The 16187-nt window shown below is 39.4% G+C and overlaps 9 protein-coding genes across 9 annotated transcripts; 2 read left to right on the top strand and 7 right to left on the bottom strand. All coding sequences in view use genetic code 12, as the record gives it.

The window, feature by feature from the left end:
• Positions 1-60: 60 nt before the first annotated feature.
• On the bottom strand, positions 61-1404 carry RPT1 (proteasome regulatory particle base subunit; the record flags this gene model as incomplete). The annotated part of the gene is made up of 1 exon (XM_036807056.1): positions 61-1404. One exon carries the CDS (start codon positions 1402-1404, stop codon positions 61-63), a length of 1344 nt encoding a protein of 447 aa, XP_036663931.1.
• Positions 1405-1550: 146 nt separating this feature from the next.
• SDH1 (succinate dehydrogenase flavoprotein subunit) lies at positions 1551-3452 on the bottom strand (the record flags this gene model as incomplete). The annotated part of the gene is made up of 1 exon (XM_036807055.1): positions 1551-3452. The coding sequence occupies one exon, from the start codon at positions 3450-3452 to the stop codon at positions 1551-1553; it is 1902 nt and encodes a 633-aa protein (XP_036663930.1).
• Positions 3453-3672: 220 nt separating this feature from the next.
• CPAR2_107840 (Zn(II)2Cys6 transcription factor) lies at positions 3673-5589 on the bottom strand (the record flags this gene model as incomplete). The annotated part of the gene is made up of 1 exon (XM_036807054.1): positions 3673-5589. The coding sequence occupies one exon, from the start codon at positions 5587-5589 to the stop codon at positions 3673-3675; it is 1917 nt and encodes a 638-aa protein (XP_036663929.1).
• Positions 5590-6101: 512 nt separating this feature from the next.
• CPAR2_107830 (mitochondrial 54S ribosomal protein mL67) lies at positions 6102-6827 on the bottom strand (the record flags this gene model as incomplete). Its single annotated transcript, XM_036807053.1, has 1 exon — positions 6102-6827. One exon carries the CDS (start codon positions 6825-6827, stop codon positions 6102-6104), a length of 726 nt encoding a protein of 241 aa, XP_036663928.1.
• A 427-nt stretch (positions 6828-7254) lies between these two features.
• On the top strand, positions 7255-9213 carry GRS1 (glycine--tRNA ligase; the record flags this gene model as incomplete). The annotated part of the gene is made up of 1 exon (XM_036807052.1): positions 7255-9213. The coding sequence occupies one exon, from the start codon at positions 7255-7257 to the stop codon at positions 9211-9213; it is 1959 nt and encodes a 652-aa protein (XP_036663927.1).
• Positions 9214-9246: 33 nt separating this feature from the next.
• On the bottom strand, positions 9247-11298 carry PRD1 (metalloendopeptidase; the record flags this gene model as incomplete). The annotated part of the gene is made up of 1 exon (XM_036807051.1): positions 9247-11298. The coding sequence occupies one exon, from the start codon at positions 11296-11298 to the stop codon at positions 9247-9249; it is 2052 nt and encodes a 683-aa protein (XP_036663926.1).
• A 337-nt stretch (positions 11299-11635) lies between these two features.
• CPAR2_107800 (uncharacterized protein) lies at positions 11636-13342 on the bottom strand (the record flags this gene model as incomplete). The annotated part of the gene is made up of 1 exon (XM_036807050.1): positions 11636-13342. One exon carries the CDS (start codon positions 13340-13342, stop codon positions 11636-11638), a length of 1707 nt encoding a protein of 568 aa, XP_036663925.1.
• Positions 13343-13612: 270 nt separating this feature from the next.
• On the bottom strand, positions 13613-14659 carry CPAR2_107790 (uncharacterized protein; the record flags this gene model as incomplete). The annotated part of the gene is made up of 1 exon (XM_036807049.1): positions 13613-14659. The coding sequence occupies one exon, from the start codon at positions 14657-14659 to the stop codon at positions 13613-13615; it is 1047 nt and encodes a 348-aa protein (XP_036663924.1).
• A 674-nt stretch (positions 14660-15333) lies between these two features.
• YPT53 (Rab family GTPase) lies at positions 15334-15972 on the top strand (the record flags this gene model as incomplete). Its single annotated transcript, XM_036807048.1, has 1 exon — positions 15334-15972. One exon carries the CDS (start codon positions 15334-15336, stop codon positions 15970-15972), a length of 639 nt encoding a protein of 212 aa, XP_036663923.1.
• Between the last annotated feature and the right edge of the window lie 215 nt (positions 15973-16187).

Raw genomic sequence — 16187 nt, 5'->3', positions numbered from 1 at the left:
GAGTAAAGTAAGAAGACACATTTGTGTTTTTTCCTTGTAATGCCCCCATTGTAATCAATACTAATTATATTGCATGTACTCACTAGTTGAACTAAATTTCAAGTTACCCTTGATAACCTTGTCAACTGCCTTTAAGAAATCCTTTTCATTAGCAACTTTTCTTCTCGATCTAATGGCAAACATACCAGCTTCAGTACAAACAGATCTTAATTCCGCACCTGTAGCATTAGGACATAATCTTGATATTAGTTCCCATCTAATATCTTTTTCACAACTCATTGTTTTCGAGTGAATTCGGAAAATGTTGGCACGTCCTTCCAAGTCTGGTAACGAAAACTCAACTTTACGATCTATTCTTCCTGGTCTCAATAATGCAGGATCCAAAGTGTTTGGTCTATTGGTGGCAAACATAACCTTGATGTTACCTCTTGGATCAAACCCATCCAATTGGGTAATCAATTCCAACATTGTTCTTTGCACTTCGTTATCACCACCGGCACCATCATCGAATCTAGCACCTCCAATTGCATCAACCTCGTCAAAAAATATAATGCATGCTTTCTTAGTCCTGGCCATTTCAAATAATTCTCTAACCATTCTAGCACCTTCACCAACATATTTTTGTACCAACTCAGACCCAATGACTCTAATAAATGTAGCATCGGTTCTGTTAGCTACTGCTCTAGCACACAAGGTTTTACCAGTACCTGGTGGTCCATATAACAAAATACCCTTTGGCGGATCGATTCCCAACTTGACAAATCGTTCCGGACTCAACAATGGCAACTCAACAACCTCTCTCAATTTTTCAATTTGTTCTTTACATCCACCAACGTCGCTATACGTCACATCTGGCTTCTCTTCCACTGTCATCATTGTTACTGAGGGATCAATTCTTGGTGGTAGTGGCAATTGAATCTCATACTTGTGTCTATCAACACCAACCCTCATTCCTTCTTCAATATCGGTTGGTGATACCCTTTCTCCCAATCCAACAACAAATTTGGCAATCTGCTTGATATTTATGACATATTTGGATCTGGTATCGGCATTCTGCAATCCCGGTGTGGTTACCACTTGTTGCACGGGCTCTATAATTTTGGTACATCTGGCAACTTGTAAAGACTGCTCCTCTTGCATTCGCTGTTTATCACCCAAGACATCCCAAAGATGTGTCGGAGCTAATCCTGTATCACTTTCTTTTATACCTATGTTTTCCTTTATTCTCTCTTCGACATCTTTCAAGTCTTTTTCAATCTGCTTAATGGTCGATGCATATGGAGCTGCACCATACGTCTTTAAAACTTGAATATCGCTTTCTGACAATGGCACAATCTTTTCTTGCTCCTTTTCCTCATCCTCTGCCGGAGCAACGTATTTGTCCCAATCGGCTTTTGGTGGCATGTTTGTTTGTGTGAAATTTGAGAGAAAGAAATTGAGTTTTACTATTCAGTGGCGATTAAATAAATCTCTCTGTGTTGAATATACTTTTTCTTTTTCGTCCCGTAAAAAATTCACAATGGTAGCGCATATTCTATGTACAAGTGTTCCTAATAAGCTCTGACAGTTGGTGGCACCGATTTACATTCAGCTTCATCCAATGTATGCTTAACGACATCTCTGTAGTCAATTTTAACATCCGATCCACACCCCAGCTGCCAAGTCAATGTGTGTTTCCACCAGTTCAAATCGTCTCTTTCCGGGAAATCTTCCCTAGCATGGGCGCCTCTTGACTCTTTTCTAGCTGCAGCTGCAGCAGCTGTTTGGGTGGCACATGTAAGCAAATTTTGCAATTCCAACGTTTCTACCATATCACTATTCCAGACCATTGAACGATCAGTGGTTTTCACATTGACAAAATTTTTGTCAACCTCATTGATGTGTTTCACACAAGTGTCCAAAGTGTCTTGTGTTCTAAACACGGCACAACCTCTTTGCATTGTCTTCTGCATATCCAATCTGAGTTCTGCTGTCGATTTCGAACCATTAGCAGTACGCAAATTGTGTAAATTTTCAATCGATTCTTTACCCAAAGTAGCATCCATTGGTTTCAATGGAGTATTAGGTGTCAATTGGTCTCTTATTGTGTGCGAAACTGCTCTACCAAATACAACCAAATCCAATAACGAGTTTGCACCGAGCCTGTTGGCACCATGCACTGATGCACACGCTGCTTCCCCACAAGCCAATAACCCTGGAACAACTTTATCCTTCCCATCAGCATCCTTGGTGATAACTTCACCTTTCCAATTGGTGGGGATACCTCCCATGTTGTAATGAACTGTGGGCAAGATAGGAATAGGTTCTTTTGTGACATCGACACCAGCAAAAATGTGTGCAGTTTCTGAAATACCTGGCAATCGTTCTTTTAAAACAGCAGCTGGAATGTGTGACAATTGCAAGTACATGTGATCCTTCTCTGGCCCTACACCTCTACCTTCATTGATCTCCATGGTGATGGCTCTAGAAACGACATCCCTACACGCCAAATCTTTGGCTGAGGGAGCATAACGCTCCATAAATCGCTCACCTTCGGAGTTGATCAAAAATCCACCTTCACCTCTTGCACCTTCAGTGATAAGACAACCGGATCCGTAGATACCAGAAGGGTGGAATTGAATAAACTCCAAATCTTCTAATGGCAAACCAGCTCTGGAAACCATTGCATATCCATCACCCGTACAGGTGTGAGCAGAGGTGCATGAAAAGTAAGCTCTACCGTACCCACCAGTTGCTATAATCGTTTTATGTGCTCTGAATCGATGTAAAGTACCATCCTCTTCATTGTAAGCAATTACACCCACACACTCACCATCTTGCATCAACAAATCCATTGCAAAAAATTCAATAAAAAAGTGACAATCATGATTTAATGATTGGCCATACAAAGTATGCAACAACGCATGTCCAGTACGATCTGCCACTGCACATGTCCTATAAGCCTGGCCACCTTTGCCGTATTCTTTAGTCTGGCCACCAAATGCTCTTTGATAGATCCTACCTTTGTCATTTCTTGAAAATGGTACTCCATAATGTTCCAATTCGTATATAGAGGCCGGTGCTTCTCTTGTCATATAATGAATAGCATCTTGATCACCCAACCAATCTGACCCCTTAACTGTGTCATACATGTGCCAATGCCAATCATCAGGGTGCATGTTTCCTAAAGCTGCATTTATACCACCTTGTGCAGCAACTGTGTGCGATCTGGTGGGAAACAATTTTGACACACAAGCAGTTTTGAATCCAGCCTCTGCTAAACCAAAAGCCGCTCGTAGCCCCGCTCCACCAGCGCCAACAACAACACAATCATATTCGTGATCAATAATTCGATATTTGCGCTGGAGAATTTTGTCTGCATTCACCTCATTCGATTTTATCTGTGACGCTATGATTTGAGCTCTTTTCGTTGTACTAGAAAATAAACGTTTTGTTATGGCATTGAATGGCATTATTGATGTGGCGACAACTGAAAGGTGTGAAAAACGCCGGCTAAAGTGATTGTACAAACACAATGTCCTTGTACAGTAAGGTGTTGTAAAGTTTCCAATGTTTTCATATCATTGTTTCGAAGTTTTGTCCCTCTCTTCTAAAGACAAGCAGATAGAATGTAAACACAAAACTAATCTTTAGCTGATTCAATTACTCATAAAACATATATTAAAATACAATCTATAGAGAATGTCCAACCTTTTGTTTGACTTCTTGAAGAATACTCAACACTTTCGGATTATCTCCATCTTCCTCAAACCCTAGCAAGACAATGCTCAACTGTTCCAAGACCTCAATCGTTTCGTTGATCTTTGTCGACAATTTCTGATAACCTTCTAGATGAAGCAATGATCTAAACCCTCTTATATATTTTAACAAATTCAAATCCTGCTGTAGAAACTCATTAAACTCTTTTACCCTAGAGCCGGCATCCGCCCTATCAGATTTCAAGAAATGAACCAACGAATCAGTGCTGTAATTTAGAACGTCAAAAAGCTGAGCATACCAGATGCCAGACGAAACTATTGCAAGTTTAGTGTTGTGTTTATTATTTGCTGTCATTGATTTGTCAGATGCGGATATCAACGATGTAAAAGAGTGGAAAATGAAGTTAGATGGGAATTGAAAACTCTTGGTTGTGGAGACTTGGTCCATGACTGTTTGTAAGAAGTAACTTTGTATGTTAGCCCAAGGTATAAGCTCCTGCAAATTGGGCTGTGAAACATATTTCAAGCTAATGTCTTTGGTGAAACTTGAGACCCATGATCCTAAATCACGAGAAATTTGTCTGAGATTTTCGTTTGAGTGGGATAAAACAGCATCAACTATAGAGTCCTGAATTTTGCCAAGAGCAATGTAGTGTTTCACAAGGGACAAATTCTCTTCCTCGTAAAAGGTGTTATCTATATCTTGTTTTGATAAGTAGGTGTATTTTGGGAATTGCGATGGTTTGATGGCAACAAGACTAATTTCCTTATCCAAATTGTGCACTGTCCAAAATACCCGCTCAATCAGGACATTGTCGAGCTTCTTGAACAAATCAAACTTCAAAATTGCTCTATTCAACAATCCCACCAAGTTCCATACCATCTCATTGTTTAATGTTGTTAAACCATATATTGACAACAATAACAAAAGATGCATGCTTTCTTCGTTATAGGATGCAAATGACAAGTCCAAAACATCTATGATACTGTATATGCTCTTTGTTTTAAAGTATTCCGAATAGTGGGAAGATTGAGTCTTAGCATCATGCAAAATGCATCCAATGCTCAAAAGTAAGTATACGTCCAAATTTACAATCGAATCCTTGGCAAAGTCAATCTTTTTCAACTTCTCGAGAAACAAATATTTGTTGATAAACGGGTACTTGTGACCAAAGTTGTTGAAATAATTGAGCGCAAAAATCAAGGGCAAGTTTTCCTCTTTAATTTCCTTCATGGTGATAAACTCTTCTTGAATATTGGAAAGCGTTGGTTGTTGAGTGGATTTGTAGTTTATTTTCTCTTCGTGTTGCTTTTCCTTATCTTGTGCTCGACGAGCAGAAGATGCTAATGCGGCCGTTGCTATCTTTCTATGCTTGGATTTTTCTCTATTCTTTACTTGGTCATCACTTTGATCAGGCACGAGCAAGGAAGACACTGATATCAATTTATGAGCAACCACTCCGGCTTGCGTTGATTCCGCACTAGCAATATGGATTAATTGGCCATCTGACTTGCTCACCTGCCCTGATTTTTCCGCCGGTTTCTTTCTCTTTTTGGTCCTATCAACGTACTCGCACTCTGAGCCTGTCCTTTCACAATGGGAACATTTGGGAAAAGTTCTCGAACATTTCTTTTTCAACCTGTAGCAACGATTGCAATTACTGGGGTGATGAGTTAAGGGGTTTTCCATGCTTTTCAATGGGGATTCAGTATCTTTAGTGCTGCTTTCATTCGTACTTTGTGAAATCGTGGAGCTCTCAGCCTCCTCCAAACTCCTCTTTGGAGCAATAGGTGTCCTCACGTTCGATTGGTTCAACTGAACCATATTCGTTAATTTGAACTTACTAGCAACAGCACCGTTCCCCATCAGCTTGTTGTAACAGAAATCCATTGCGTTATATGAACGATGAGTCCAGATTTATTTGCTGTGCTTTGAAGCTGACAAAAATTTTCCCATTCTATTCTATTTTTTTCTCTTTTTGCTTCAAGAGCGGCCGTCCGTAATGTGGAATTTCAATTTTTCTCAAAGTGTGGCGGTCATTAAAAAAGAAAAATAAAAAATTGTGGCCCGATGATGCTTTTACGAATCAAAAGATGCATACGTACACAATTTTTTTTTAAATCGAAGTGTGTGTATGTGTGAGTGTATTGAGTCATTAAACTTACGAAGGAGCATCGCGCAAAGCGTGAGGATTGAGTGTCTCATAATCATACTCTTTGATCGGATATGTTTGACACACTTTTTCTTCGAGTGATGCCACAATTTGAAATATCCGATACACTGAGCGGGAAAGTTAAACCGACTCACGTGACATGCCCTAAAGTAGTAATAAGTAATCGTTTACAACAAATTCCTCCTACATTGATGAATTACCAATCTATTTACACGCTATTCCCTTTCCCTCAAGCAAATACAGCGTCCGAATCTTGTTCGCTTCCAAGCTTTGCTTGTTTCGCCCTTTCTTGAGCAAACGCCTCAACTGCTTTGGATCTCATAACATCCAACAATACCGTTTGATGCTTGAGATTGAACACGGGCAATTTGTCATGCTCAACCAAGTCGACTCTCCAATGTTTATCTTCTCCTCTTCTCCATTCATTTTCCCAAAATAATTTTGTCTTTTCCAATTCAAACTCATCAATTACATGGGCCAAGTCCGCTACGGCTTCTTGTGAATACGTAGGTCTATACTGTCCTGAAAACCACACGTTACCATCATCGTTCTTCTTCCGTAACTCGTTGGATTTTTTCTTTTGAGATATGTCCCTTGCCTTTCTGAGATCTAGCAATCCTTGGTACGCTGCAGTTGCATATTCGTAATTGTCAAAATTTGCAACACACATTATCTTCCATAAATCTTGTCTTCTGGAAGGTTTTCTATTTTGCCAATTTGGATTGAGAAATTGTGCATCTATTTGTTCTTGATGGTAAGCAGGTACCTGGGAATACAATATCTGACCACTGAATAAATTTTTGAAAACAAACACTTGCGGACCCAAATTTAACTTTATTAAGTCATCTTTAGTCTTATGTCCCTGTGCAATCCTGGCACCATGTTGTTGACGTTCCTTGAGTTGCTCGAGAAGCAACTTTCTCATACGCTTTTCAGCTCTCAAACGCATAGGCATGGTTGTTAAAGAATATTGATTGAAGAAGACTTTGATGTGGTTTCTGAAATTTTTCACCTAGCTTTTTTTTTTTCTTTCCGTCCGTGGACCAAGAAGTACACATACAATGTGATCCATTTGAAAAGATAATGGCATCTGTATCTCTTAAATAGGATGAAATTGACCTACGTCTATTCACTAAGAATTTCATAGCCAGCTATCAACATTGCATAGCAACACATGGCCAAATCGAGTAAAGTATCACCAATAAATCTCACGTTCTATGTCGTGCAAAGTTGCATTAAAATCTAATGCCAGAGTGGAAAAAATGGGCTGAAAAAAAAAAAAAATCGAAAGTCCGGCCACATTTTGGTTAGTCATAGCAAACCTAACACTGGTCAAAATTAGAGCCTTCAATTTTATCAGAAACTTATCAAGAGTGTCGAGAATGGCGGGTGCAAAGGAAACAAATGTCCCCTTTTCAAGGGAATCGTTGGAACAGCTATTGAAAAGAAGATTTTTTTACGCACCTTCATTTGAAATTTATGGTGGTGTTGCAGGATTGTTCGATTTCGGTCCACCAGGGTGTGCTTTCCAAAATAATATAATTGATGCTTGGAGAAAACATTTCATTTTGGAGGAGGACATGTTGGAAGTGGAAGCAACAATGTTGACACCGTATGAAGTTTTCAAGACCTCCGGTCATGTGGACAGATTCTCTGATTGGATGTGTAAGGATTTGAAAAGTGGAGAAATTTTCAGAGCGGATCATTTGGTTGAGGAGGTATTGGAATCAAGATTAAAGGGAGACAAATTAGCAAGAGGAGAGAACATCAAGGATGAGGAAGAGGATGATGAGAACAAAAAGAAGAGAAAGAAGAAGGTTAAGGAAATCAAACACGTTAAATTGGATGATAAAGTTGTCGAGGAGTACGAAAACGTTCTTGCTCAAATTGATGGATATTCTGGTCCAGAATTGGGGGAGTTGATTACAAAGTTTGAAATTACCAATCCCGGAACTGGAGGTAAATTGGAACCACCAGTTGAATTTAATTTGATGTTCGATACTGCAATTGGGCCATCTGGAAATTTGAAAGCATATTTGAGACCAGAGACTGCGCAAGGTCAATTTTTAAATTTCAGTAAGTTGTTGGAGTTCAACAACGACAAGATGCCATTCGCCTCTGCCTCTATTGGAAAGTCTTTCCGTAATGAAATCGCACCAAGAGCTGGGTTGTTGAGAGTTCGTGAATTTTTGATGGCAGAAATCGAACACTTTGTTGATCCTGAAGATAAGTCCCATGCGAAATTTGACGCAGTAAAGGACTTAAAATTGAAATTTTTGCCCAAAGGAGTTCAAGAATCTGGTTCAAATGAACTTATAGAAAAGACTATTGGAGAGGCAGTCGGTTCTGGTATGGTTGACAATGAAACATTGGGTTATTTCATTGCTAGAATCTATTTGTTTTTGACCAAAATTGGTACCGACCCTTCTAGATTGAGATTTAGACAGCACATGTCAAACGAAATGGCTCACTACGCATCTGACTGCTGGGATGCCGAATTGGAAACTTCCTATGGATGGATTGAGTGTGTCGGTTGTGCCGATAGATCAGCCTACGATTTATCTGTTCATGCAGCAAGAACTGGCGAGAAACTTGTTGTTAGGCAACCATTGGCTGAACCACGGGTTGTTGAAAAATTTGAGATTGAAATCGCAAAGAAAAAGTTTGGACCAAGGTTTAGAAAAGATGCTGGTGTTGTTGAAAAGTGGCTTGTTTCAAGGACTCAATGTGAATTAGAAGACTTGGGTAAAGAGTTGAAAAAGGACGGTAAAATTAACGTTCAAATCAAGGGTATTGAAGGAAATATTGAGTTGGATTCGGATCTTATTAGCATCGAAAAGGTAAAGAGAACCGAACATATTAGAGAGTACATTCCCAACGTTATTGAACCCTCCTTTGGTATCGGTCGTATACTTTACTCAATTTTTGAACATCAATTTTGGGCCAGAGGTGACGATGCTGAAAGAGGTGTGTTGTCTCTTCCACCAATTGTTGCACCAACCAAGGTGTTATTGGTGCCATTATCTAACAGTGTCGAACTTCAACCGATTGTAAAGAAAGTTTCAAATGTTTTGAGAAAGGAAAAAATCCCATTCAAGGTTGATGACTCTTCTGCATCAATTGGGAAGAGGTATGCCAGAAATGATGAGTTGGGTACTCCTTTTGGTATCACCATTGATTTCGAATCAGTAAAAGACGAATCAGTCACTTTGAGAGAAAGAGATTCAACAAAACAGGTTAGAGGCTCGGTCAAAGACGTAATTGATGCCATCAAGGAAATCACCTACTCGGAAGTTTCATGGGATGAAGGAACTTCCAAACTTGAAGTTTTTGAATCATAGTTGTAAAGTGTATATAGAAACCTAGATAGAATTCTATAAATGAGACTTTTTGCCGAATATTTCAGCCAAGAACGCCTCAGAGTTGGGCTTTCTTCCCAAAACTTCTTCCAAGTTGTCCATAATTTCTCTTGAACCACCTCGCTTCAAAATAATGTCTCTGTATCTAATACCGTTTTCCGTATTCATTGGATCCTCTTTGAAAAGGGTGTAGTAAATATCAGCAGCAAAAACTTGCGAGTACAAATACCCATAATAACCACTCTCATATCCTCCAGCAATGTGGCCAAATGAGCAGTATCCCTTTGTGGGATTGTTTCCATCAGGAAGTAATGTGATTTCTCTTCTCAAAGTATTCCAAGTGTCGAATAGATTCAATTTGTCAATCTGGTCTTCGCTTTCGATAGTATGAAGTGACATGTCAAATAATCCAAAAAACAATTGGCGCAAGTTGGATAAGCCGGTATTAACGTGTTTGGTTTTGATTAACAGATCAATCAAATCATCACTAATCGGCTCGCCTGTCTCATAATGAGATGATAACAGCTTGAGCTCGTTCTTTGACCAAACCCAATACTCCAACATTTGGGAAGGCGCTTCAACAAAATCACGCTCCACATTCGTTCCATGGAACTTTGCATACTTTGTCTGAGACAACATATTATGGATACCGTGGCCCAACTCATGGAAAAATGTAACAACTTCGTCATGTTTTAACAATGATGGCCTAGTCTTTGTTGGTTTTGTAAAGTTACAAACCAACACAGTCTCAGGGTTTTTGCGAGTGCCGTTTGAATTGACGTACCCTGGACCTATACCAAAATTAGCCGCGTGTCCATATTTCCCATCTCTTGGATGTAAGTCAAAGTATATAACCCCAACGTACTCCAAGGTTCCGAACTTGATATTTTTAAACACGGCATACATTTCCACGTCCTCATGCCAAACTTCCTCCGGTTTGGGATCAAGTTTGACAAATTTCACATCCATAATGGTTTCATAGAATCCCAACATTTTCTTGATGGTACTTTGCAAAGGAAAATACTCGGATATTTTCAAACTATCAACTTGATACTTTTCTTCCAACAACCTTTCGTTATAATAAGCAAAATCCCATGAATAAAATTCATCTTCAACTGGCAAATTACGTGCTTTTAAATCCTTGTTCTTTAAATCCTTCAAAACTTGTAGTTCAGACTCAGCCACAGGCGTTAACTTAGTCCTTAAGTCATTCAAGAAATCCAAGACAGTATGCTTCTTCTTTGCCAACTTCACTTCCAATGCATAATCTGCATATGAGTCATATCCCAATTCTTTTGCGATTTGAAATCTAATCTTGATAATCTTTGTCAAAAGTGCCTCATTCTCAGAAGACCTGTTCCCAAATGCAATATTTGCAGTCTTTCTGGTTTGACCAATTGATGCATGTTGAAACAATGGAATAATGTCAGGATATTTAAATGTCACTTTGAATTTTGGTGGTTGTCCGTCTTGCTTAACTTCCTCATATTGTTTTAAAATCACCTCAGGTACACCTTCCAATTCTTCTTTTGTAAAGTATACACAACCGGTATCCTCTCCCAAATTTTTGGCAAACTGTACTTTCAAATCACTCAATTCAACTTGCAATTTCTTGACTTTTTCCCTTTGTTCATATGGAAGTGCCAATCCGTTACGCTCAAACTCCAACACTGTTTTATTCAAAAACCGTTCGCTTTCGGGATCCAATTGAAGGTTCTTTTCCTTCAAAGATTTGAGCACGGAGTAAACGTCAGTTCTTGACCATTGTTCTATTGAGCTTTGGTCGAGAATTTGCTCGGCTTCGGTTGACGCATCACGCAAAGCTTTGTCAGCGGAAACGTGTTGGTAAAACAGGACTTGATTTGTTGGAAATTCAGCTTCATTATGGAACCTGGTAAATGGATTCAACACATTCTCGATAGTTGGATCTTCCACTGATGCTATGGAATCAAACAAGCTTTTCTCCTTTGCTGCGAGATCATTGGCAAGTTGCAACACTTCTTGTGGTGTTTGGTTCCATTGAGGGTAATGTTGTTCGTTAACAATTTTGTCGAAATTGGTTGACATGGTGATGGTGATTTTGTAAATGATGTATGCAACAATGCCAATAAGAAAAGATGTATACATATATAGTTAACAAAATTATGTGCCGTTTAATTGAGTGGTTGTATTTTAATTGTAGAGCCAAGTGGCATCAATAAGTTTCAGGTTACAAAATTAAGGTGAAAAATTAGGCGACTTTGTGTAACTCGAGCCTCCACACTACCACCACCAATTTGTTGACTGAAAATACCAACGACTCAGAGCAGAGCAAAGTGAAAAAGCTTCCTCTATTATGTCAACAATCAGAGCTTTGAGTTCAACAAGAATACTTCTATGCGATTATATAAATGTCCAACTTTAATTAAACTACAAAAACCTCTATAAGTTTACCAAAATCTAATCCGTCACAGGTTGCAACGTCAAATATTTTCAATCCATCCAAACTAAAGATACCTTTGGTATTACCAACCAAAGTCAAGGTTGTTTCAAACAGGGTCTGTGGATCCAAAGGTCCAATTCTAACATCATTATTCATTATTACCACTCCATTCGCGTCAGCATTGACTTTTAATGTATTGTACAATGAGTAGAGCTGTGCCTTGTTGTAGATTATGATATCCTGGCCCTTTTGAGCGCTACCGTTGTTGAGCAAGTTTGATGATGAAAAGTTGTTGTTCGGGGCGGCGTTGCTGTATATGGGATTGAAATTTATCGGATTTTGAACAAGCAATGATAAATTCAATCTATTGACTGAGTTGTTAATAGCCTGCATTTTCCACTTCGTCGCCACGCCCTGTTTCATGTCCAATCTTCCTATAAATGTAAGTCTCAAACCTGCCAACGATGAATTGATATTGGTGGATAGATTTACCGTTACTGATGAAGCCTCTCTAGCCACAAACAGTTTAGCTCTTTTTGCGTTAGAAATGACTGAATTTGTATTTAAACTTGAAAATGTAGGACTCTCCATTTTGTATAGAGTATTCAACGCGGCCCTTTGCCGATTGCCTGAACCATTAACTGAATTACTCATTTGTGACTGAAGGTGTGGGGTATTGTTATTAGTCTTCAATGCGTTATTGATTGGTGGGGCAATCAAACCAAGGTCCAAGCAAGGTCTCCAATTAGTTCGAATGGGGTCACTTACATCTTTATAGACACCGTCTGCATTCCGTTGAACAGTCGAATTCATTGTTATGGATACCTGCTTTGTGGACTCTTTTCCAATTTGCTCATTGTTGTCCAATTTGTATACAATATTTACCGAGTCGTCGAATGCCATACGCAATGGGAATTGCTCATTCATTGGGGTGGCTGCACAGCTATCCAAACTTAGGTCAAAGGACTCGATATTGAAGTACAATTTATCTCCCACTCTTTTACGGGCTGCAGCCATTTCCTCTGAACGCTCGATAGTTAAAGCAACCAATAACATGCCGTTCCTTCCAGCAGGTTTAGTCGATTTCATTTTTATGACTAGAGCCATAACTATTGGAATGTTTAGCTCTGCTGTGGGACCAGTGTTTTCGTTTACAGCATTGTTTCCGTTGGTCTCCGTTTCATTGTGGGTGATTTTTGAATCACCGGGCGCTAAAGTATCCAGGTGGTCAATATCTTGTGTATATGGTTTATAGTCTGGCAACACTATATCACCAAAAGCTTCATTTTGTACCAGTCCTGGTTCAGCGTGCTCGATAAATCGACAAGAAAGTTGTAGGTTTGGCCCAGAAACTCGTTTGTTTGGTGGTTGAACGGCTGGGAGATTAAACTTCCAAACTGTTATCTCTTTGCTATGAAATACAACATTAGCCAGGTCTAACGTTAAGCTGGTACTAATATCTTGCTCAGCAAAGTTTGATTCGTATTTCGCATCTCTATTTGATTCTTGCGTGTGGACGCTGGCATGTAAGGCTATAACATCTGATTTTCGCTTCTCTTCATTGCAGACGATGTATCCTTCTATACTCTCGTAAAAGTAGACTTCACGCCTTGCTTCAGTACGTTTCAAGTCCTCATGCAAGGTTTCGTTGTGGATCTCGGTTGAAGGTAGGAATATCTGTAAAGTCATGGATAAATGGTGTTTAGAGAAAGCGAAGCTAATTTGTTCGCGGTTTTGTTTATCAAGCTGTACAACACATAAAGCACACTTTGTTGACACGAGCAATTTGCGCCACTGCAATGAGATAAAGCCGAATCCCCGTTGATGCGTTTTCACGTCACCTACTCCTTCCAGAGAAGTCTTGTGGGCATTGTGCACCCATGTTCACTTCACTTGAATCTCTCTTGCAAACCAAGGTAGTACATAATATAAGTAATTCTACACATCATCTAACACCATTTAGTATCCTATATACAACCCGCCTTTTCTCTCATCTAATTTATTCACAATGAATTCGACAGCATCAGACTTCGGGTCCCATCCAAGCTTAGCCGTACACTGAATATTCTTCAACAAAGGCAATCTACCATCATCAAGAGCCACCGCCAAGTCCATGGGATCAAGTCTTGTCAGAGTACCTAGCATCCCGCTGCTGTTAATGTACAATGTTCTCAATGGTCTTAGAAAATCCAAATATCCCAAGTATTGTTCATCGAAAAACAGTGAAGAAACATAATCAACACTAATTTCAAGCACGCGAAGGTTTGGACAAAAGAAAAACACCTCATCAAGCGTATTCTGTTTCAATGCCGGCATTGGGTATTGTACCTTTAAAGTTATTAATTGCGGACCAATTCGATAAAGCACTTGCTTCAAACCTAAATCTGATATGGCAGGGCAATGTGCAAGTTCCATGTTGGTTATCAGTGTAGGAAATTTTGAATGGTATAAAAAGTCGTCGCTGATTCCACCCGATAGTCGCAAGAATGTAAGATGCGGTGGCCATGAAATGTTTTCGTAGTCACTAATCTCTATAGACGACCTAGGGAAAGACAAATGGGTCAAGTGGGACAAATTCTCAATCGAATGGAAAAGCTGTGCCAAGTTCACAGTCTCTGAGACTAACCTCAAATCCAAAACCTTCAAGTTTTGACAGTTTTTTAAAGCTATCAAAGGTGCTAAACCAAAACTGGTTTGTGGCGCAACAAAGGTTTCCAAATTCTTTCTTGACTGTTTCAATAACCGAGCAACAAACGCATTTTTCCCAGACTGGATCACATAAGCCAAATCGAGCGTTTGTATAAAATTTCCAAGTGATTTGTTATTTGACAATGTCTCCACAAAATTGAAAAAGTTTGTAGCTCTTAAATGCGGTGTTTGATAAAGTATTGGCAAGATCATCAAGTAAAAGCATTTGCAAACTCTCATAAACTTAGGGTGCAACATGCCCCATGAATCAAGGATCTGAAAGATTCTATAGAAGATCTCTAAGGGAAACGACATCATCTTTGCTTGTTGCTCTTGATCTTGTACGCCAGCGTAGTCTAAGTTCTGGCCATTGATTGCACAATGCAACACATCAATCTTTTCAAATTTACTCAAGGGCCAAACCTTTCCCTTAATTGGGTTTGTACCTGGTATATGGTATATAGATCGAACGTCGATTCCATTCCTGAACTTATTCGTATTGGTGGCATGTACTGTTGTTTCTTTCTCTTCATCATCATCAGCTTTTGCCAGAATGGAGCTCGATTTGTAGCTCTTGTAAGGAGCTCTAACCTTCTTTGGGCGACTTTTGTTAGCTATTTTGGATCAAATTAAATTGTTTGAAATGTAATACAAGCGAGGTGTGCTTCTTCAGTGGCAATAAAAAATGGCAGATGATTACACGTTAGAATGAGATGAACCTAAGAAGCGCATTTGTCACTTACATTTTCTTGACACACGGCACGTGCAAACTCGGATAGAAATACGAAATAAAGTTTCATTGCTGTTTACACTAGTATTTCTACCAGCACTGACAAAGAGTAAACACCGTTTGCATTATAACGCAATTGTTTTTAGCTATAAGGACTCACATATCATCGATTATTGAAGACTTTTGCTCGATATATGCATAATCTCCGTCTCCACACTAAAATAATAATCCATCAACTTTAGAGAAACATTGATTTACCCAAATGTCAGAAAATAAACAATATCCTTCTTATAAGGTGGTAGTCCTTGGTGAATCATCAGTGGGAAAAACTTCCCTAGTTCACAGATTCACATCGAATCGTTTCGATACTCGAACATCGAATACTATTGGAGCGGCGTTCACGACTAAAGTCTACAGCACACCCGATAAACCAGATAGGAAGATCAATCTTGAAATATGGGATACTGCAGGTCAAGAGAGGTATAGATCTCTCACTCCAATGTATTATCGGAATGCAAAGACAGCGTTGGTTTGCTTCGACATGAGCAATGTGGAATCAACGTTGGAGACAGCTGAGTTTTGGATTCAGCAGTTAGAACTAAATAATTCTTCTTCGGCAGAAAACGGTGTAGAGGTACGCCTTGTTGGAACAAAGGCAGATCTATTCAAAGGTAACAAGGCAGATTTGGATGCCGCGGTACGAGGGTGCATGGCAAAACACAATGTCATTGCTTCGTATGACGAGACGAGTTCTAAACTTAACGACGGTATAGCACAGCTATTCACAAAAATAGTGGACAGTATAAGTGACGAATACATACGACAGTACTCTGAGAACCAGGGCGATGACAATGGCATGAGGAATTTGCTTTCCTCCAGAGAGATGTCAAGTTGTTGTTGAGCGCATGATTGGAAAGGGGTATGACACTCATGTAATCAATGCATACATGAATAGAAATCGTTTGTGATACAGTATATATGACTTTGTTTCGTATCTCTCTCTACCTTTTTGCCCATGCGCTTGTTCTCTCATGGGCATTTACTTGCAGAGCGTGCTACCATCTTTGAGGCCATCTTTTGATCGATTTTTCCGAAGCACAACATGTAGAAGCATTG

Source organism: Candida parapsilosis, contig 005569, assembly GCF_000182765.1.
Source record: "Candida parapsilosis strain CDC317 annotated contig 005569".
Taxonomy (NCBI): Eukaryota; Fungi; Ascomycota; class Pichiomycetes; order Serinales; family Debaryomycetaceae; genus Lodderomyces; species Lodderomyces parapsilosis.
Note: the sequence above shows the minus strand (reverse complement) of the source record. Positions and strands in the feature narration are given on the sequence as shown.